This window comes from Salvelinus namaycush, chromosome 30 (genome assembly GCF_016432855.1).
Source record: "Salvelinus namaycush isolate Seneca chromosome 30, SaNama_1.0, whole genome shotgun sequence".
In the NCBI taxonomy this organism is placed as follows: domain Eukaryota; kingdom Metazoa; phylum Chordata; class Actinopteri; order Salmoniformes; family Salmonidae; genus Salvelinus; species Salvelinus namaycush.
Window position 1 is genome coordinate 22,030,783 of NC_052336.1, and position 21,885 is coordinate 22,052,667.

The 21,885-nt window shown below is 43.1% G+C and overlaps 1 protein-coding gene across 2 annotated transcripts; it reads right to left on the reverse strand.

Annotated features, from left to right (window-relative positions):
- Positions 1 to 7,986: 7,986 nt before the first annotated feature.
- Positions 7,987 to 21,687, reverse strand: LOC120024874 (two pore calcium channel protein 2-like). 2 transcript variants are annotated; one of them, XM_038969211.1, is made up of 24 exons: positions 21,254 to 21,687; positions 17,007 to 17,062; positions 16,797 to 16,873; positions 16,303 to 16,480; positions 16,037 to 16,153; positions 15,800 to 15,906; positions 15,420 to 15,492; positions 15,053 to 15,152; positions 14,886 to 14,951; positions 14,717 to 14,781; positions 14,500 to 14,609; positions 14,332 to 14,413; positions 14,116 to 14,202; positions 12,818 to 12,937; positions 12,540 to 12,728; positions 12,083 to 12,132; positions 11,665 to 11,764; positions 11,327 to 11,398; positions 11,111 to 11,184; positions 10,856 to 10,961; positions 10,362 to 10,444; positions 9,856 to 9,937; positions 9,659 to 9,750; positions 7,987 to 8,631 (listed from the first exon to the last, which is right to left on the reverse strand). In XM_038969211.1, the coding sequence occupies exons 1-24, from the start codon at positions 21,390 to 21,392 to the stop codon at positions 8,556 to 8,558; spliced, it is 2,301 nt and encodes a 766-aa protein (XP_038825139.1). In that variant the 5' UTR covers positions 21,393 to 21,687; the 3' UTR covers positions 7,987 to 8,555. The 2 variants fall into 2 exon arrangements, with proteins under 2 accessions (XP_038825139.1, XP_038825140.1); XM_038969212.1 differs by lacking the exon at positions 21,254 to 21,687 and adding an exon at positions 17,174 to 17,235.
- Between the last annotated feature and the right edge of the window lie 198 nt (positions 21,688 to 21,885).

Below are 21,885 nucleotides of genomic sequence, written 5' to 3' on the forward strand. Positions count from 1 at the left end.
ATTTAGACAGAAAGGGGGCAACTAATAGTTGGCGCCATTCGAGCCCCACTAGTAAAGGGAAGGTTTAGTCAAAGAGAGGGTGTGTGTGTGTGTGTGTGTGTGGTTGGGTCAGGGTCTGCCTGTGCCCTGAATGCAGAGCTGTTCAGGGCAGATTTCACGGCTGGCTGATCACAGGCGTCCATGGGCCGACCCTCGCGACAGCTGCAAGGCCCCGCCGGCTGCCCCTGCTTCCCCCTCCATCCCTCCCTCCAACACCCTCCCCACCTTGGCACAAAGGAGGCCCTACACTGCACACCAGAGCGCCTGACAGGCTACTGCCGCCGCTAACGATGGCAACTGTGTGAGGCATGCGCAAGGAGGGGGGGGGGCACTAAAATACTGCACACCGTGCTAATCGAGCAGACGAGCGAAGTGAGGAGCCCCCTTCTCTTCAGCACCCTGTCTCTTCCCTCCTCTCTCCTCCCGCCTCCCTCGTTCATCCATCCAGAATACGAGCTTTCTTTTCCATGAGATTATTCCTCTTCATTATTCTCATTTGTTTCAATGACATCATTTTCACCCTCTTTTATTTCCAGCTCTCCCTTCATCTGACAAGTCCGCATCCATCCGAGATCCACACCAGAACATTATGCACCGAGACGTCCATGTTCATTGCTTTCCCCACTTCACTTCTCACATCCCTGGCGTGGTGGTGGTCTGCCCTGCCTGGGAGAGCCATGAAGACTACCGTCCACAAGGGTTAAGGTTGGAGGCCAGGACGATGTTTGGACTTTGCAGCCAAGTCATATCAGAGGGCTGTAAGCAGAGCACGGAGCGCAGCTTGGACATTCTAGTGAGGATGTCTGTTCCTTAACTCCCCATCTCCACACCAACCATTCACCCAACTTCACCCCGGATTCCCATAGACTCCCTCCTTTTCAGGGTCATCAATGAAATCAAGTTGGATGGATGCATTCAATTTCTAGCTCAGGGGTATAGATCCAGAATAGAGAACTGTTAGCATTGTCCCTTGGGAGCTCATGTTTATCATGTCAGCCTCATTGTATGGCACCCCCTCCGTTGACCCTGCATGTTGACCCCGCGACCCTCAGGGGTCAGCAGGGTCGACCACTAGACACCACACCGCTGCCCACAGGACTGTAATGAGCTTAGGTGGTTCCGTCAGCCTCTGAGATAATGTATTGGAGCGCATCGAAACCACTAACAGTCTTAAACAGTGGTGACATGGGCTTAAAGCAGAGAATAATCCTTGGCTTTAACAGGATGGGCCACTAATATGGCAAAAACACACACGTCCATCCGGCCAATCCCGCCACATTTCCTCAAGGCACTTGGGTAGGCTACAGTCCTGGCAAAACGACACTGCACACTGAACAATACATGTAGTTCATTAAGGACTACAACGCCACGTTTTGAAACACACCTGAATTCACTACCTGTAACTAATTTTCAAGGTAAGGTTGTAGATCTATTAAAGTCAATGTAAACAGTTTCATTCTAGGGGTATCCATTATATACCCTATGCGAAGAGACTTGATCTATGAAAATATGAAGGCTCCCTTTCAATGGAGAATGATTTGAGAGATTGGGAGGGAGAGCGAGTGAGGGAGAGGGGTGGCAGGTAGCCGCGTTCCACTAACCAAGACTAGACTCATTGTCCTGTCTCTGTGGGAAACTCTGAACACTTCCTTCAAGAGCGATTACCAGGAAACTTAAGATGCCACATCAGTGACCCTTCTCACGTTCACCGCAACTAAGTACAACTCTGCCCACAGGAGATGGCTCCCCCTCATCTCTACACACACACACACACAGACACACACACACACATAGACACACACAAACACAAGAATGTGGACGATGAACAATAGGCCCTTAAATGGAGAGTAGCTAAATAGGTTTTATATCTAAAGGGGGGTCAATCAGCATTAATAAAAACATGAGACACTTTGTCATGGTGGGTTACTGAGAAATCAGAACAACATTGGGATGGGAGTAGGGGCCGCTATGTAGGGGTGATAAGAGCTGGGCCATAATGGACATCATATGATAACCTCATCATTATCATAGCAATGCAGAGCAGTACTTCTATTTAACCAGGGTCCACCAAACAGCATGACTAAAAAGCCAGCTATGTCCAACAACAGGGAACTGGACTTTTTCCATGGTCATGTTTGCACACCATGCCTGATAAAACTGGTAACACCATAGGCCTAGGTCTTAAAAACTTCCATAAACTACAAGTCCTTTGTTTTCTCTTCATAGAAAAAGTGGGGGTAAGATGGTCTCATAGAATTCACCACCTGTTGCATCTAGGACTTGTTGCATCTAGGAAGCAACTACTGCCATCTAGCGGTGAGATCCCTCTCATTAAGTATGGAAGTTCCCAAGAGCAGCTCTGCTCTGACAGAGACTAATGGCCGCCTTGCCTCCTACAGACAGAGCCCAGAGGACAGCTGCTGGCTTCTGTCTACATGCCAATGTTGACCTAAATCTTTCTGAGGGAAAATCCCCCTCATTCTGTTCCCAGAAAAAAATCTTTGCTTCTTACTCTGCAATCATCGCCCTGGTCGTTCCCTATTCCCTTTCTAAAGACCTGCTTCATCTACTTTCGTCTTCTCACCTGTATGCTAATGAGCCTGCTCTCTAAGTGTTTTGAGCGGGAGAGAAAGGGCAGTACAGGCAGACTGATTGCTTCCGCTGCTGAAGAATGCATTCCGCACTTTGGCCACAAGTTAATTTATTACTGGAGAGTTACAGTGCCAGACACAGAGAGGGGTGTTTGCAGAAATCGCTTTTCATGTCATTAGGCTGGCAGAGCAATCAACAGTGCTTTGAACAGCATCTCGTTTTTCTGAAGTCTGCTCTGCCATAAAGTGTGGAAGGAACTTGACGAAAGTATTCTTGTGGGTTTTTAACTGAATATTCAATCAGAAAAGGGCACTTCAATAACATATCTGTAACTAATGCTTAGTCATTTCAACAAAAATTCTTATTATGGTGTTATGCAATTTGGAGTATTGATCAAAGCAATGCACTTCACACTTCTCTCCAGAGTGGGAGAGAGAGAGAGTGGGAGAGAGAGAGAGAGAGAGAGAGAGAGAGAGAGAGAGAGAGAGAGAGAGAGAGAGAGAGAGAGAGAGAGAGAGAGAGAGAGAGAGAGAGAGAGAGAGAGAGAGAGAGAGAGAGAGAGAGAGAGAGAGAGAGAGAGAGAGAGAGAGAGAGAGAGAGAGAGAGAGAGAGAGAGAGAGAGAGAGAGAGAGAGAGAGAGAGAGAGAGAGAGAGAGAGAGAGAGAGAGAAAGTGGGCGAGTGAGAACCAGCTGCTGCTTGCTAAAGATGGGCTGGGCGTGAGACAGGCTGAAAGAGGAATGTCCTGAACTTTTCCCCTCTCTTTCTCCCTTATTGTTTACAGCCCTCCTTATCCTGCATGGGGAGTGAAACCGGACAAACAGAAGCGAGAGGGAGGGGGCAGTGAGGCGATAAAGTGGCACCTGGCTGGCAGGTGTTGGAGGAGGCTGCCAGAGTGCACCGTGCCCCAGATCAACGGCCCCGCTCACCTGAGTGGGCACCAGCCCCAGCTCCGCCTCTCCACCAGGCAGAGAAAGGAGCTGGGCAGGGCCTGACAGACAGGTGCATCTGCTCCCACTCAGTAGGGCAGACAGGCAGCCACTGAACAGAAGAAAGGGGCCAGGTCGGTTTGGTGGGCGGCCGAGTAATTAGTCAGGGAGACCTCATATAGGACCTGGAAGGTGTGGTGACGAAGTTGTGAGGCAGTAGGTGGTGAAGGGGAGGTGATATGTGGTGTAGGTCATACTTCTCCCGTGTGTCCAGATATGGGTGGCCTGGTCTCAGAGTAAAGGGTATGGGCATAGGGACATCTCCTTCTATTCTCTTCCTGTGGCTTCACAAAGGGTGAGAATGGCCCAATACCTCACCATAAAGACCTATGGAGTTGGATCCCTTTAATTATATAAATCCGCCTTTTCCCTGGGCGAAATTTAAGATCGCACCCAGGTGCGGCAACTTCAAAAGGTCCTGTAAAAGCAGACCTCCCGCATTTATTGAAAGGGGTGAGAGAACGGGCCGGGGCCAGCAGGTATCATTAGAGCTTATAGAGGCAGGTTAGCTAAGCCTTCAGGTGAACAGGGAAAGGTGGAGAAGTAGGTGGCGACTAAACCTGCCTCTCGACAGTTGCTCCTGGATCAGTTTCCTTGCTCCTCCTCTATTAACTATGGTGGCGGGATTTAAGATGTGAAAGATGATCCACAATCAGCAGCTGGATGGTGAATGGAATCTTTTTGTTCAATATTCTTCAACTTTCTAGATGCCACACTACTTATAAGGGTGACAGCTTGAGATTCAATAGAGGGACAGAATTGGCAGTTCAATTGGATTTTCAATAGCAGATATGTTGGTATTAGGCCTATTCACCCAAATAAGAAAGACCTTGAGGTACAGTCAAACCATCTGACTGATCAGGTGACGCATATTGATCAGGAACAAAAAGAGCAGTAATTCACTTATTACAGAACGAGAGAGAGAAAAGACAGATAATGGAGAAAAAAAACTCAGTAATCAGTGAGAACATGGTGCAGCTGCTCAGAACCCTTTCAGGTCAGTGACAATGACAAGATATTAGTAGAACAATTCTGGAAGGACTGACGACTGCCACAATGAGCTCACTAGTAGGGAAATACAGGTTCAGAAGCAGTGTGAATTATGATATTTTTGCTACTCCAGAAACAAAAAGGGTTACCAGGGGTCAGTCCCACGTGCTGTAACTAGCGTTGGTAGTCCTGCCAACTGCTTCACACAGGGAATAACACAAACACAGGGAATAACACAAACACAGGGAATAACACAAACACAGGGAATAACACAAACACAGGGAATAACACAAACACAGGGAATAACACAAACACAGGGAATAACACAAACACAGGGAAAGATCAACCAAAACCCACAGTGAGCAACAAACACCACCTTCTTCAAGCAGTAGGAGGCAAGACCAACTAGTCTGTTTGTCACTGCATGTGAATGCCTCACTTTGTTTCCAATATCCTCTTTAGTAAAGAGAGAGAGAGGGAGCGAGAGAGCTAACCCTGTTGAGTCCTCCTCCCCTGTCGGCACCTGCATTCTTCAAATGCTTGGAGAACTGACATCTTTCATCCATGGCATTTCAGCGCACAGAGCAAAAGGTTGCCAGGCTATGACATCATTTAGTTTGGCAGGTAACACAGAGTGCTAGCTTCCCATGAGCATCTTCTGCAGGGAATGTGTGAGGGGGGGGGGGGGGGGGGGTAGAGGCACTGACAGCTGGCGATCAGACAGAGAGACACGTGACTCATTCAACCAATTACCGTAACCCTGATTCCTCATGCTGTTTGGTATGCATGTAGACCTAGATACCAGCACTTCCCAAACTCGGTCCTGGGGACCCCACATTTTGGTTTTTGCCCTAGCACTACACAGCTGATTCCAATAGTCAGCTCATCATCAAGTTTTACATTTGAATCAGCACTTTCGTGCTAGGGCAAAACCAAAAACCTTTGCGTCCCCGTAACTGAGTTTGGGAAACACTGCAGTGATATAGTAGGTTCCTAGGGGATGTAATGACTATAAATGCCACCAGAGTCATTACAATACAACTGACTGAGGTCAATGAAACTACAGCAACCACTGGGGATCAACCATTGTCCCGTATCCATGTTTGAGCAGGAGGACAGTATGTCTAGAGTGTACATCTCCACGTACATATATCTGCCCAGCCTGCATTCCTCTAGCACAGTCCTTCCCAGACTGTGGCCCCACAGCTAGCCTGTAAAGGGCATGATTTTGTTTCATTTTTAAGTAACTCAATCCGGCTTTCAACCGACCTCTTATTGTTGTAATAGTAAAATGCACATGGTGCAATCTCGAAATTGGGTAGCGCATCAGCAGTTCCTCTTGTCCTGTCAATCATTGCAGACCATAGAGAGCTATTTATAACTTTTCAGAAATGTATAGATCATGTCAGTTCACATTTCTTAGCTAGGTTTCTTAGCCCATTGATTTTGTTGTCATGTTTGAGTCACTGAAATATCACATGAACACACAAGACAGGAAAATGTGGAGAATTCCAGGAAATTTACTTCAAAACTGCAAAATGTTCCCTGCACCGCACACCATAACAAAATCTGTAGAATTGCATTTTCTCTTCGCCAACAAGAGGAATCTGAACAGTTTGTGTCATGAACAGTGCTTGTGCCAATATAAAGTGCGCAGGGGGAGGGGGCACGGGATGTTCTCCAATGCTGGAAAGGGGGCCTGAGTAAAAGAGTTTGGGAACCCCTGCTCTACCACACATCACCTAGGCCTATCCCTCCTGCTAGTGTTGGTATTCCAGACAGCCAGGCTCTGTTGACCTAATCTGTCCTCATCAAGCTGGGTAAACAGTAGTCATTAGTCTGCTGGACTCATTAACCACCTGTTTCTAATTATCACCAATCATGCCTCATCTGGGATGCCTCTGGCTCTGCCTTCACTGCAGTGGTGGGATCTAGATAGAACATGGCTGACATGTTGGCAAAATTGATGGAAATTGATGAAAAGCTTCAACCTTTTAAGTTTAAGTTTTAAGTTAATTTCCTGCAATTCTGCACATCTTGCCATGGGCATAGAGAAAATGTTTTTGTTTTATAACTAATTTCATGCAATTCTACACATTTTGCCATGGGTGGAGGCAAATGTTTGCAGTTTTTAATATGATATCTGATGATCAATGGGACCCTCGCCGGTTGGTAATTCGACCATGCTTACTACAAGTTTAGATAGCTGGCCGCTAAACTAACTTACCAATAAATAAAAAAACATGTCATGGGGTAATTCTGATGCACAACCAAATCTCCAAATTGCATATTGGGTATTCTATTATTCTAAGTTCAGACCCCGACTGAGTTCCCCCAAAAAAATAATTCTAATTGGTCCGCTGGCCTACAAAAGTGGGCCCCCGCCAGTTGCCCATCCCTGTTCTAGAATGTAGAACTCACTACTCTGAAAAGACTCAAAGAGAAGGGTCCAGATAGCCCTACATCATATCTCAATGGTCTGTCATATTGTCATGCAATGGGCTTTTAACCTGATATGTCCCTACATTCTTATGTGGTTGTGGACAGGGTTTGTGGTAATGCTTTGCAGGAGCCCAAACTCACCAAGAGGAAAAGCAAACAAATAGTGGGAAGAGAGGAGGAGGTCAGAGCTTTGATGTCAGGCCCTCTGGAGGTTGGCTTGTTTGCCCTCGTCTGTTTCCAGTAAACATGATGCTTGAGTGTGTGGGGTGTGGAGTGTCAACACCAGTGTGTGTGTGTGTGTTTGTGTACTCTATTAGCATAGAACCACAGAACAAACCCCAGGGACAATGCCTAGAACGGTGCCATGCCTTGATCACCCTAATTATCTTTCTGATTGCATTTTATTATGATGTTGTAAAACATGCTATTTTTATTATTCACAAAAACATGTTTCTCCCACTGCCCTTCAGGTAGAATAACAGTTCTCCATTCCATTCTACACCATGCCATTCCGCAGTGTGAGCAGGATTCCTCAGTCAAGACTTGCATGCCCCGGGGAGAGCTAATTACCCTTATCTGAAATGACCATCACCAGGATGCATCAGCAGGAGTCTTCATTTAATCTTAGCACTAACTAGCCTGGCCTGATGAGTGTGGAAGAGGGAGACATCAGTTGGTGCTTATGGTTGGGAAGACCCGAGGGTCTCAGAAAACACACAAACACACACCTTCCAACTGATTGCAACAGTCAGGTAATTATATAACTTCAAGATAGTTAAATAAAGGTTAAATAAAAAATACAAATAAAAGATGAAATTGTAGCTGTAGCTATCCAAGAGATATTTTACCTAATGCATAAAAACAACAAGGGCGGGTCTTGTCTAAAATTTGTTTTACACATTTGAGAGAATAATTTCCAGCCATGCTAAACACATATTTCATAATTTATATAAAGTTCACTGAGATTTCTTTATTTAGCTAAAAGCACAAATATAAAATGCATCCCATGTTTCCCCCCTGTACAGCTTTCTTTTTATAAATTGCATTAAAATCCTATTTACATTGCAAGGCAGGTAAGCAAAAGAAACAGCTTTCATGACAAATATACGAATAAAAACTAGTCCTTTTACCTCCCTATTAAATAATTTCATTAAGAACAGAGGTGTATTTTGTTTTGTTTGATGGCATATAGTGATTGCCATCAAACGAAAGTGATAACAGACTTAACATGAACAAAACGCTTAGCAACGTAATCTTTCAAACTCACTTTTAAAGTAACAGATGCATGGAGAGAGGCATTTGTTCAGTGGTTTGAGTGTAAAAACATACAAAATGTGACAACATAGGACTAATCAAAATTGATAGAGCACTAACAATATTGTCCCTTTTGAGTCCCTGCCATTCACACAGAAATACGTGATAGCCAGTAAAGGCCCTGTTTATTTTGGATTGGCACAAGCCTGGTCGGACGCAGGGTCCAATGGTGTGTGAGGGGTGAAGGGTCATCAGCTGAGATGCAGGTGAGGGTGCTGGTGGAGTTGGGTGACCAGCTCCTCCTCTGTAGGCTCCTGAATTTGTTCTCTGGAAGGTACAGTGTAGTTTTAAAGACAGGACACGAAACTGTGTCAAGAGACACACAACGAGTTGAAGCGAAGCACGCTCATGCAAGCGGCTGCTGTAGTCCACAACGTGCATTTAGGGACAGGCATTAAGGGTTGCTCTTCTGACTTGTCCCTGCTAAACATATCAACCACACCTTCAGCAAATATTTTAGCGACATGTGTTTAGTTAAGCCGTTAAAGAGGTAGGCGGATGTTTTTGCTACCAATTATATTAGTGATGGGGTAAAGATTGATACAGTTACATATCGCAATATTATTTGTGACGATATTATATCAATACTTTGACTAGTAACGATTTTTACAAAAAAAATGCTAGTCGGCTGTACCTGCACCTAAACACCTAAGCCGTACCTGCACCTAAACACCTAAGCTGTACCTGCGCCTATCCTATAAATAGTGAGCCAACATGTTTTCAACGCTTTCATTTCCATGACTGATCAAGGCTCTCTCTTGTCACTCTGCAGCAGACATGGTGAGCAATATGTTTGGAATATCGAATCGCGACAAAATTGCAGTATCGCAATAAAATCGTGAGAATCGCAATACATATCATGTCGGCATCTAAGTATTGTGATAATATCATATCGTGAGGTCCCTGGTAATTCCCAGCCCTAAATGATATAATTAATTATCTGCAAGCTAGGTCATGAAAAAATACTTGCCCTTTAAGAGTTTGCTATCAGAAAGCTCACCAGACACAATTGCCCAGATAAAAGCATTTCCGAAGATTTTTGGGAAAAGTGATACAGTAGTGAAATGTGAGTAGCCAAAGAGCATGGTTTTAGGCAGTGCCTTTTGATGGTAAATGACGTACAGCCAAAACATTTGACTGCATTCACAGAGAACTGGCAGAACCGCTGACAGTGAGGGCATCCCAGTTTGTGACTGGGATAGGCCTAAAACCAACACCAAATAGTAGGAATATGCAACCGCCCAGACAACAAACAGAAGCAAAAAGCCAGAGCGGAGTTAAAAAAGCAACCTACCTGAACATGAGCTGGACAGTGGTCTCATAGCCTGTTCGCTCAACGTCCGCCACTGAACATGTGACACTTCGGTCCCACTTATAGATGAAGTTCTTTCACATAAAACGGAGGATTCATTGAGCTTACATCTTTTCAGAAAACATCTTGCACTTAAACTACAGTAAGTACAAATCAGGCCAGCATAAGATGATACATACCTCCAAAATGAGAGCCACAAACAAGTTGACCCACATGACAGAGGAGGTAAGCCACCAGGAGACAAAATAGACCTTGGACCACCTGGGAGGAGAGAAGAAACCTGATCAACTGTTTACATGGACACATCCCCATTACCCATAATCACTGTTTTACAAACGGAGCCCCATGCACAATTAACTTGTCTTCATCCTCTTTAAGCAGGGCAAATAACGAACGTGAACTATGGCCCCACTCCTACATGTATTTTCACTGTTACTAACCTTGTTCCTGAGTTGAGTACAAAAGCTTATTTAACCAACTAAACAGTTGCAATTTTTCGGGAACAACTGGAATTAGATACATTTTATGAAGTCGGAGCTCACTAAAGTAAGGCATGGCCCAAAATGAAAAGGACTGATGTGCTTCAGCATCAACTGCTGCCCTCTAGTGGATAGGGAAACGAATTGAAGCGTCTGACAGTTGGATCATAAAACTCATGTACGGATTTGTATTATTGTTGGCTTACTCTGTGGTGTATCTGGTGTAGGCATCCATAAACACCTGCCAGTTATTCACCACCATGATGTTGTAAAGGAGGACGAGGGAAGACTGAGCAAAACCGAGGGAGAGGAGAAAGAAAACACAGGTTAGTGTCCACTCTCTCTCTCTCGACATTTAGACACAATTTAAAGATTCATTTGATTGATCAGGACTGAAATGTCAACATACCCACCATGGTATTTTACGGGTGTCTTTTAAAAGTTACTTCAGTGCATTATCCCCTTGAGAGGTTACCCCCACAACACTAGCCTTCCCAGTCAGAACCAGTACACATGAGTCCCAGATAGAATGCCAACCATGTGTTTTACAGTTTCATTCCCTCCAAAGTCTATTCTCATTAAACCGGTCTCTTACAACAGTAGACAGAATATTCGCCTTGAGCTAAACCTCCCCTGTGTTCTCTGCCTATGATTCTACTTCACGGGCTGGCAGAGCGAGAGACAAGAGAAGGGCACCCACAGCAAAGTCGTCAAAGTTGTTTGGCCAGTAGCCCAGCTGCTCATAGGAACCACACTCCATGGTGAAGTTAATGGTGATGTTCTCCATACTGGAATTGGACATCACACTGTAATGAATACGTACAAAATAACTTCCAATTACCTCACACAGTAAACACATTAAAACAGCCATATTAGCTACTGTATGAGGCCATTGCTACTTTTGATGTTTGTGAATAGTGTACAAGCTTTCAAATACATAATTCTCAAACTGTACCTCATCTTCCCTGGAGCTGTGATGGCTCCCTGGAACAGCCAGATGCCAAGGACAGCAAACACATAGAACACCACCTAAAGAATAAACAGGATGTTAGCTGTGATAGGGAATCCATGATGTCCAGCAAACAGACGCCTAGTGTATGGAGATGCATTTAAAATGACTAGCTGGATGAGCGAACGAAAGAGAAAAAAACAGTGTCATTGTGTCACTCACCACTAGTATTCCTGCAAAAGCTCGGAGGTTTTTCACCAGGTCAACCAAAGTACTCGCTACAAGGGCCATCAGCTAAAAGAGGCATTAAAACACAAGGATGACTATTTATGTATTGTAATACCAACATGCATAACCAGAAATGATAAAGACATTGGCTGTACCGGCATGAATTTACAACAATACAACTCTATTGACATAGAGTACACCAAAATAGAGCAAAAGTCAAGCAATAAACCATTTCCACCACTAGGTGGAGCAAAATACAACATATACAATGGTCTTATCACATATATTGAAAATGATGGCACTAATACTACCCAGCGGCACCACTTCCTCACCTTGATATCAGGGATGATTCGGAGGAAGCGGACGACGATGAGCATATTGACCAGACGCACCATCTCCCACAGAGACATCAGACCACGCGACGCTGGGTTCCTGGGACAACCACACAACACAAAGGTGTATTCAATCTCAGTGTTACTTAGTTTCTTATCTATTATCATTCATAGCATTTTATTCAGTAACTCTCTTCCTCTGCTATGTTTATCACTATGTAACATATCTTCATGTCCATGTTTCTGTTGCTGTTTTAGACCATCCCCATGTACCTGTGTGTGAGTGTGTGTGTAAACAAAGTTACTCTTTCATCACTATTGTAACTGTATATACAAATGAGCACCATCCTTCAAGACAATTTCATTATACAGAATGCATTTGTTGAGTGAGAAATATGACCGAAGTGAAGACACCAACCATTTAGGAAATGGAAGCCTGTAGGTGGCAAAAATGGTGATCTGAAGGACCTGTAAAAAATTAAAATAAAATACTTTCAGTTATATTACCAAGACAGAAATATGCTTAAAGGGGCAGTATGTAGCTTTTTGGGGCGACCCGACCAGATTCACATAGAAATGTGAGTTATAGATTTGAGAAGCGGTAGACCCATTCTATGTGCGCTTTTTCTATGCTCCCCGTTAAGTTACGTTATAGCATCTTTTTTCTATCGGTTTTGTACACCAGCTTCAAACAGCTGAAAAAAACAATATATTTGGTTATTGAAAATATATTTCAGAGCAGTTTAGATTGTACAATGATTCTCTACACACACTATACATTGTCAAACTGAAATTAGGAGAAGCATTGAAATTGTCGAGTGATTTCTACATATTGCACCTTTATTATGTTTCCTGTCATTTACAGAATATCTTACCAGAAGGCAAACTGTGAGAAGTCCATCAAATATGTTGTTTCTGTATGACAGGTAGCCTTTCCACCCAAAGGCTAATATCTTTAGACTCATCTCCATCAGGTAGTATAGAATAAAGAAACAGTTAATAACTTCCATGTAGTAGTCATCCCGCTCTGCAATGGACTTCTCGGAATCAAGCACCAGTATGGTCTGCAACACACAGAGAGAAACAGAGAGACCAAACAAGTTGAGCCTCGGTCTAATATGCTGGACAAACAAACAACAGGTCCTGGACTTACACAGATGCACATGACATTGGCCAGGGCCACGGCGTTGCCCACTATCATTACATAGTAGTGGCTGAAAACCAACTGAAGCCTCTGGAGGAGTGGAGAGTTGTACTCTGGCTTTGGAGGGTGCTGCAGGAGAAAGACAATGAAGACTCGTCAAATCATACAGGAGCAATCTAGCTATCATTTAGACAAGTAAAATAAGCCAGTTTAGAACCAACAATGAAGTTCATCCAAAACAGTAACATTGATCCGGTGAAGAAGCACAGAGTAGTTAACTTCTCTAGGATAGGGGGCAGCATTCGGAATTTTGGATGAAAAGCGTGCCCAAATTAAACTGCTTGCTACTCAGCCCTAGAAGCTAAGATATGCATATTATTAGTAGATTTGGATAGAAAAAACTCTGAAGTTTCTAAAACGGTTTGAATCATGTCTGTGAGTATAACAGAACTTATTTGGCAGGCGAAACCCCGAGGACAAACAATTCAGATTTTTTTATTTTTGACGTCACTCTCTCTTCAATGAGTTTTCATTGGGAATCCAGATTTCTAATCGACTTTCTTGCAGTTCCTATCGCTTCCACTGGATGTCAACAGTCTTTAGTAATTGGTTGAGGTTTTTCCTTTGAGAATGAAGAAGTAGCAGTGTTCAGAACGAGGCTAGATGGAAGTGTAATCTTTGTTAGAGGCGCGTTACACAGAGGCTCGCTAAACATTGTTTTCCTCCGGTATTCAATATAGTATATCCCGTCTTAAATTTGATCGATTAGTTACGTTAAAAAAGTCCTAAAGTTGTATTAGGAAGTAGTTTGAAATGTTTGGACAAAGCTACTTTTGTAGTCATGTTGCGCGAGTTGGAACCGGTGTTTTTCTGGATCAAACGCGCCAAATAAATGGACATTTTGGATATATATCGACGGAATTAATCGAACAAAAGGACCATTTGTGATGTTTATGGGACATATTGGAGTGCCAACAGAAGAAGCTCGTCAAAGGTAAGGCATGAATTATATCTTTATTTCTGCGTTTTGTGTCGCGCCTGGAGGGTTGAAATATGATGGTCTGTGTTTGTTTGATGGGATGCTGTCCTCAGATAATAGCATCGTTTGCTTTCGCCGTAAAGCCTTTTTGAAATCTGAGACGTTGGCTGGATTCACAGCAAGTGTAGCTTGTATGTGTGATTTCATGAAAGTTTAATTTTTATAGTAATTTATTTGAATTTGGCGCTCTGCATTTTCACTGGATGTTGGCCAGTTGGGACGCTAGCGTCCCACATATCCCAGAGAGGTTAATGAGATGTGGCTCCACCTCTTTGATGCGGTCCTTGTCCAGCTCATCAAAAAGACTCCGGAAGGCCTCCCACTGGATGAAGCCATCTGACAACTGCTGCACTCTCTACAGGAAGAGAGATAGAGAGAGAGAGCGAGAGAGAGAGAGAGACAGGGAAACAGGCACATTCAAAGGGAGTTATATTCAAATGTTTATCCACATGTTCTAAAGATTTGCACTGTAGTCTTTTCTCACCTTGATGATGGCTTGTCTGTAGTAGGACTTCATTTGTACCCTCGCCATGACCTGCAAAGATGCATCCACCCGCACACGCTCTCTGGGAGGGACAAGATGTAAGGCCATTCAGTGTGTGTGTGTCTTTGTGTGAGTAGGGCTTAAGGATAAGAGAATAGGCAGTCTTACACATGCTCCTCTGAGTGTGTAGCGTCGTGACCCCGCCCCTGGCAGGACATGACCTCAAAGGCAGCTCTGATGCCAAGTCTCCTCCTTAGGATGGATGCCTGGACAGACATCTGCCACAAGAGAACAGTTTCATCATGATATTCTATGGGGTTTACACTGTACCTTAAAATGCACTGATATTTAAATCATATCAGTCCAGTGCCAGTCTTAAACTCACCAGCAGGTATCCCCTGAACTGGTTGTAAATGATGGCAGTTAGTAAGTTCATCAAGAAGTAGGTTCCTGGAAGCAGTAAATAGGACAAATTAACAACAGACTGTGTTACCACTCAATCTGTTTCATATTTTCCTTGTCCCTGAACAGCTCATTTGGTGGCTAGCTCTTACCAAAACCACTAAAGAGAATGAAGAAGATGGAGTATCCTCGGTTTAAGGAATAGGCCGGAATCATCACTGTTAAAAACATGAAGACAGCTTTAGGTGGAGTAGACAGCTGTATATTGTGCAGCAGAAAATATATGTTTAATTCACTATGACCTACACAGTGAACTTACCATCAGGGTTATTGGCTGTAGTGAGGAGCACCAAGAGAGAGGAGAGAGATGTGGGCAAGTCTCTGAAGTAGGTCTCCCACTCCCCGTTGCGCTTTGGGTTCTAGGGACAAAGAGGTAATACGGAGATACTTAACTCCCTTATAACAACAATGTTAAATGGACATCTATTGTGCTTCATCCTGGTCATGTGGGGGTGAGTTTCTGTACAGGTCTCTAATCAGACAGGTGTAATACTACACATCTACAAGCTCTGTTAAAGCCTGTACCACCGAGTGAATAAAACAGTAGTGAGGTAAGGTAAAAAGGCACGTTCAGGCTTGAGAACTGGGCGTCAACAGTACAGCCAGCAGGGTGTAACAGAACGTACCTCTCCTTTCGCAAAGAGCAACATGCCAATCATGGTGAAGAGGCAGAGGTGGAGGGCCAGGAGCAGGATAACACTGGGAGGTAAGAGAGAGAGAGGAGTGGTGCATTAGACACACACCTCTGCAATGACAGTCAAGCCTACATACAGGCATCCATCCTAAGGAGGAGAAGTAGATTAGGGTGCCCTCTGCGGGTCTCACGTGTACTGAAACAAGAGTGAATCATGTATCAGTATATAACCCTAAATATAGGAGTTATAGCAGTTTTAGGGAACTATGTATGTGATAACAGAAGTGAGAGTATTTTGAGGTTGATGATCATTGTAAAGCTGTGAAGTGAAGATATGAGATTGAACAAAGTGTTGGTGTTTAACACAATTACCTGGCTATCTCTGGGAGAGTCCTCTTGATGCACTTTAATGTTTTCTTCATCAGGGAGGAGTTTTGAAGGAGGAAGAAGGGCCGAATGAGTCTCCTAACTCGTAAGTTCTGACATCGAACAACAAAGGGAAAGAGCAATATTCCATTTGAGTCTTTGTATTGTAAACCATGCCTTTATCAACTGTCAAGAGACATGTTACAGAGGATGTATAAACCAATATCTTGAATATGATCTCACCTGATCACAATACATGCTCAACGTCAATGTCCAATCAATTACAGATGCTGAGACGGCCAAGATGTAGACAATCAACCACTTGCATTTCCGAAACTCGTCCCAGCCAATCAAATAGCTCTAAGGACAATAGATTAAGCTCGAGCCATATATATATATATTTATTGCAAATAAATACACAAAATGGATGTTTATGTACTTTGAGATTTCTTGTTGCCCATCTACTCTCTTCCCCGTTGACATTGTCAGAAACATGGCCTGATGGTTACCTTGGTAGTGAGGTCAATGGCAAAGATGATGAGGCAGACAATCTCTATGCCCTCTGTCAGGCCACAGGGGGGCTCCCAGGGGGGAGGTCTGAAGCGAGGGTCTGATGTGTAGGAGAAGGACGAGGGCCTCTCGATGAAAGCCAGCATCAAGACGACCGCAATAGTCAGGCCCAGCCCCCTGAGCAACACAGACAGTCGTTTAACAATGACACAAAACCTGTGAGAGGGTTTCAAACTGAGAACGGGAAGGCTGATGGTTGGCTTCACCGTCATAAAGTGCTCTTTTCACTAGACTTAACCACAGAGGAAGCTAAGACAGGACAGAGTTAAGTCACCAATGCTGATGACAATACTGAATACTGCACATTGCAGTGAGATGCAGTGCAGAAAGGATATAATGATTGACTTCAGAGGATAGGACAAATATAAGAATAGAAACGTGCAGAACAATCCAGAACAATATACTTTGACTCATCACGACAGTAGCGGCTTACCATTGCCATAACCTGGAGTAGTACCACCTGTACAGACGTAATGAGTTTGCATCCACTCTATGATTGATGGATCGGTACTGTAGAACAAGAAACACATTTCATTGTTTTAAACAGCAGTTTAGGGACAGTTCATAATCAACACAAGTCATACAAATAATATATTTCAATCAGTTACAGCGAGAGTTCATACAAAGGATATATATGTTTCACCTGTATGGCGTCCTCAATAAACACAACAGCTTGCTGGAGGTAGAGATCCTCATCAGCTGTGTAAGAGGAGAGGGAAATTATTAAACAAGTGATGTAAAACAATAGTTTTTCTCAAGCAAATTAAGTCATACTTTGTGTTGATTGAAAACAAAACATTGAAAACAAACCTATCGACCTATCTGTAGTTTTTCTCAAGCTGATTAATAAACCACAACCAAAACCTTGCATCTCATGCTCACCTTTTATCAGTGGCCACTGATTATACAACAAAAACAGACTGTTCCACAGAGGTCAAAGTCTGAGAACATATCCTAATCCTACGATAGGCCTGTGTGCATGTGTTTGCAATAAAGTTCAATACTAGCATGTCTGAATTCATCTTAATCTTTCAAATATTCCAATTGAATTTTAACCAAGTCTGGATGGATAGTGTGCTTCTAACATCCCTCGCCAAGTCAGGTTAAATTAGCTACCGATTCCAGGCATTTTTCCACAGACCTGATCACACATCTAAATGTCAACTGAACTCTCTTTCACTTACTGGACTGTCACTTCAATTCAATTATTATTTTCAGTTTGGGTCTACAATAATATATCAAATTCATACAGCTATTCTGATCTGTGTCAAGAAGCCATATTATCTCCTGGATTTGTCTTTGTCCCCATTTGTCCCCCTACAAATTAGTGAATTTGGCTATTTCAGCCACACCCGTTGCTGACGGGCGTTTAAAATCGAGCACACCGCCATGCAATCTCCATAGACAAACATTGGTAGTAGAAAGGCCCGTACTGAAGAGCTCAGTGACTTTCAATGTGGCACCATCATAGGATGCCACCTTTCCAACAAGTCTGTTTGTCAAATTTCTGCCCTGCTAGAGCTTCCCCGGTCAACTACATGGCGTTATTATGAAGTGGAAATGTCTAGGAGCAACAACGGCTCAGCCGCAAAGTAGTAGGCCACACAAGCTCACAGAACGCAACTGGCAAGTGCTGAAGTGCATAAAAATTGTCTTTCCTCAGTTGCAACACTCACTACCGAGTTCCAAACTGTCTCTGGAAGCCACGTCAGCACAAGAACTGTTCGTCGGGAGTTTCATGAAATGGGTTTCCATGGCTGAGCAGCCACACACAAGCCTAAGTTCACCATGCACAATGCCAAGTTTTGGCTGGAGTGGTGTAAAGCTTGCTGCCATTGGACTCTGGAGCAGTGGAAATGTGTTCTCTGGAGTGATGAATCACACTTCACCATCTGGCAGTCCGACGGATGAATCTGGGTGTGGCGGATGCCAGGAGAACGCTACCTACCCGAATGCATAGTGCCAACTGTAAAGTTTGGTGGAAGAGGAAGAATGGTCTGGGACTGTTTTTCTTGGTTCAGGCCAGGCCCCTTAGTTCCAGTGAAGGGAAATCTTAACGCTATAGCATAAAATGACATGCTAGACAATTCTGTGGTTCCAACTTTGTAGAAACAGTTTGGGGAAGGCCCTTTCCTGTTTCAGCATGACAATGCCTCTGTGCACAAAGCGAGGTCCATACAGAAATGGTTTGTCGAGATCAGTGTGGAATAACTTGACTAGCCTGCACAGAGCCCTGACCTCAACCCCATCGAACACTTTTGGGATTAATTGGAACGCTGACTCTGAGACAAGCCTAATCTTTGCCCGACCTCACTAATGCTCTTGTAGCTGAATGGAAGCAAGTCCCTGCAGCAATGTTCCAACATCTAGTGGAAAGCCTTCCCAGAAGAGTGGAGGCTGTTATTGCAGCAAATGAGGGACCAACTCCAAATTAATGCCTATGATATTGGAAAGAGATGTTTGACAAGCAGGTGTCCACATACTTTTGGCAATGTAGTCTATTTCATTACATGACTGCCTTTCAAAAGCTTTGTGTGGGGTGTAAAGTAGAGCTGCACATCATCAGTAAAACGGGACGTTTGAAAAGGGCAGAGTAATCTAGGGCAGGGCCATCCTTGTTCAACAGGATATAACACAATGTGGAGATTGGCATTTCAACCTGGCTTCAGGGCAATTCATAGGATTTGGGCTGTTTATTGTTTCCCTCCATTTAGTATGACAAGAATGATAGACTTCATTCAAATTCTCAACATACAGCTGAACCGTTTACCCAGAATCCCACTGCCTCTGCAATGTCACTCCACTGGTCTAACTTTTAAAGGTACATTTTCCAGTCATAATACATGGTCACATGCATGTTTGATAGTGTTTCCCTTTTCAGGTGACTATTATTTTCTTCCCATATTTTGAAAGAACATGTCCTGCCCATAGAGCAATTGTTATTAACCCAGACTGGATGACTCATATTAGACTTTGTTTCCCTCCACACTACCACTGCTGACTACAACCACATTATGTGTCATCACTCATCATGGCTGTCTCTGACAAGGGCAACTTTTCTCAAAATCAGTCCACAATATGCTGCCAAAGAACACTTCCTGTCACCAAGCATCTTAAAGATTTTTTTATAAACACATTGTGGACCACTCAAATAGAGTTTTGAGACATTAAAAACAATTGGTAACACTTTACTTGTAGCATAGCGTCATAACACCTTACAACACGGTCATAACACATAGTTATGTGTGTTGTGACATATATTACAATGTTTTATGGCTGGTTATGACACCTACATAAGAGTGTTAAAACCTACAAAACCTACCACACAAGACAAACCACTCCATTCAAGCATAGCCTACTTGTAAATAGTATGTTTTATAACATTTCCTGAAATTGACCATTTTATTACCATGGCAATTGCACATACATTGATATCAAACATGTGCCTACCCCAATGCTCTGTTGCTGATGACTTGCATGATTTCAAGAGCAGGACAGCATTTGTGACTTATGACTGATATATGGTGATGTATGTGATAGGCCTCTAGACAGTATGAAATTCTATATATAATAATATATATATATATAAATATATACAGTGGTGTCCGAAATTATTGACAACCTTGATAAAATGAGCAAAAATTACTGTATAAAATAAATAATTTAAATACTGAGCTACATTGTATTCTCAACAAATGGGGAAATTATATTATTTTATACTAATACAATGGCTCAGAAAAATATCGTGTTTAACAAGTAATACCTTTTTTCTCAAAAAGGTAGGGGTAAAAATGATTGACACCCCTGTTTTCAATACCTTTTAATACCTCACCTTGCGGGATAATAGCTGTAGTACTATTGTTGCCTATAACGTTACGATGCATGGCTGGATAGTTACCTAGTAGTTGTGCACACCAACATATGTAGTGATTAACAAACACTAGCTAGCTAGGTACTGTAGTTAGCTAGCTACATGAATAGTTGATAGCTAACGTTAGCTATATGTTATGAAAACATTGAGAAAATAAGATTCTAACGTGTTTGACAATGTGTGAATTCGTTAGCTATTGGTATGTAGCCTTAGATTTTAGTGTGTCTTTCTTTAGCTGTATTACCCCATTGTTGCATACTCTACTCTGATTTCTGTTCTTTACTTATATTTTTCAGAGAAAGTAGCTAGCTCATGCATCTGTATCCATTGTGGAGGTTAAGGCTTTGGAGGGAGGCTGCCATAAAAAAACGTGGGAGTCTAACTTCCTGTGAGTGACCTCAAAGACAAATGTCCGGGCCTGTTTCAGCCCACTCGCGTCAAATTACAGTTGAATGACAATAGACAATAATTAATGTAAGGATTAATCATTATTCTTTGTCTTGACCTGAGATACTCATCACAGCATCAGTCACAAATCTCTCTGTTTCTTTCTCTCACAGATTGAGAAGGAATTCAGAAGGATTACTACAACCATCCCGGCTTCAGTCCACCTTCATGGAGAAGCTGGATCATTACAAGACTGTTGTCCTTGTTCAAGATGCGAGGAGATACAGAGCATCCTGGAAGTGCTACGGGGTATGCGCTCACGGTAGTCACATTACAGTCAATAATTACATTTGGTGACAATTTGGTTGACCGTAGTATACAACCATTTTAATTCCATCTCATGTCAGTGTAACACCGTCCAGACAAGAGACTGGGTGATCAGTGGCCTGATCGTATACTTCGGCGAAAGGGTAGAGGACCGTATCATATGTCACATGTCACAACAGGTCTAAGTATGTGTAATGACAGCGTTGTGAAAATATTATGTCAGTTATGACATAAAATGGTTATGACCGTGTTATAACATGTTAGGAAGCTATGCTTCAAATATTGTGAACTACTGAAACGCTTACCCCCTTCGACACAGCAATACTCTGCAGCAACCGAGTAGGACAGACGTCTTGTCTTTGGGGATCCCTTTTCAAGGTGATCATTGTTGTCAGGGTGGGAGCCGTAGTTAATGCTTCCAGTCAGCAGTGGTTCCGATTCCATCTAGTATATTTAACCAAACTAAGCGAGTGTTAACTTGTTTATGCGGCGCCTGTAACTCAGACTGAACCTCCGCCAAGTGTAAATGGCCAGTTTTAGTGAAGAAAATGAGAACTATACTGGAACTGTCAGAGAGACAGAAAACATGTTATGCTGTCAAAAACGTGTAAATTCGTTAAATCCATAGTTTTATATTTACAGACAGTTTCTCCACTTACTTACGACTGTACGGGAAATCTGTTTTTGGCAAACGAACTAGCTAGCCTACTCCTCCTTGTGTTCTCAAGTATCACTTTTCACCAGCTGGTGACTCACCGCGCCACTGAGCTATATCGCGCGTAACTCAAGAGTAGCCTGTCCCCAAAGTAGCTCTTAATTTAAAACAATGGTAGTCTACTTAAGGTCTAGTGGTAGTTTACTCTCTATTTTGTTAGTCAGCAGCTTTCTACGCGCCAATAAAAGGGGTGCGTAGAAGACGTTTCACACTTACTCGTTT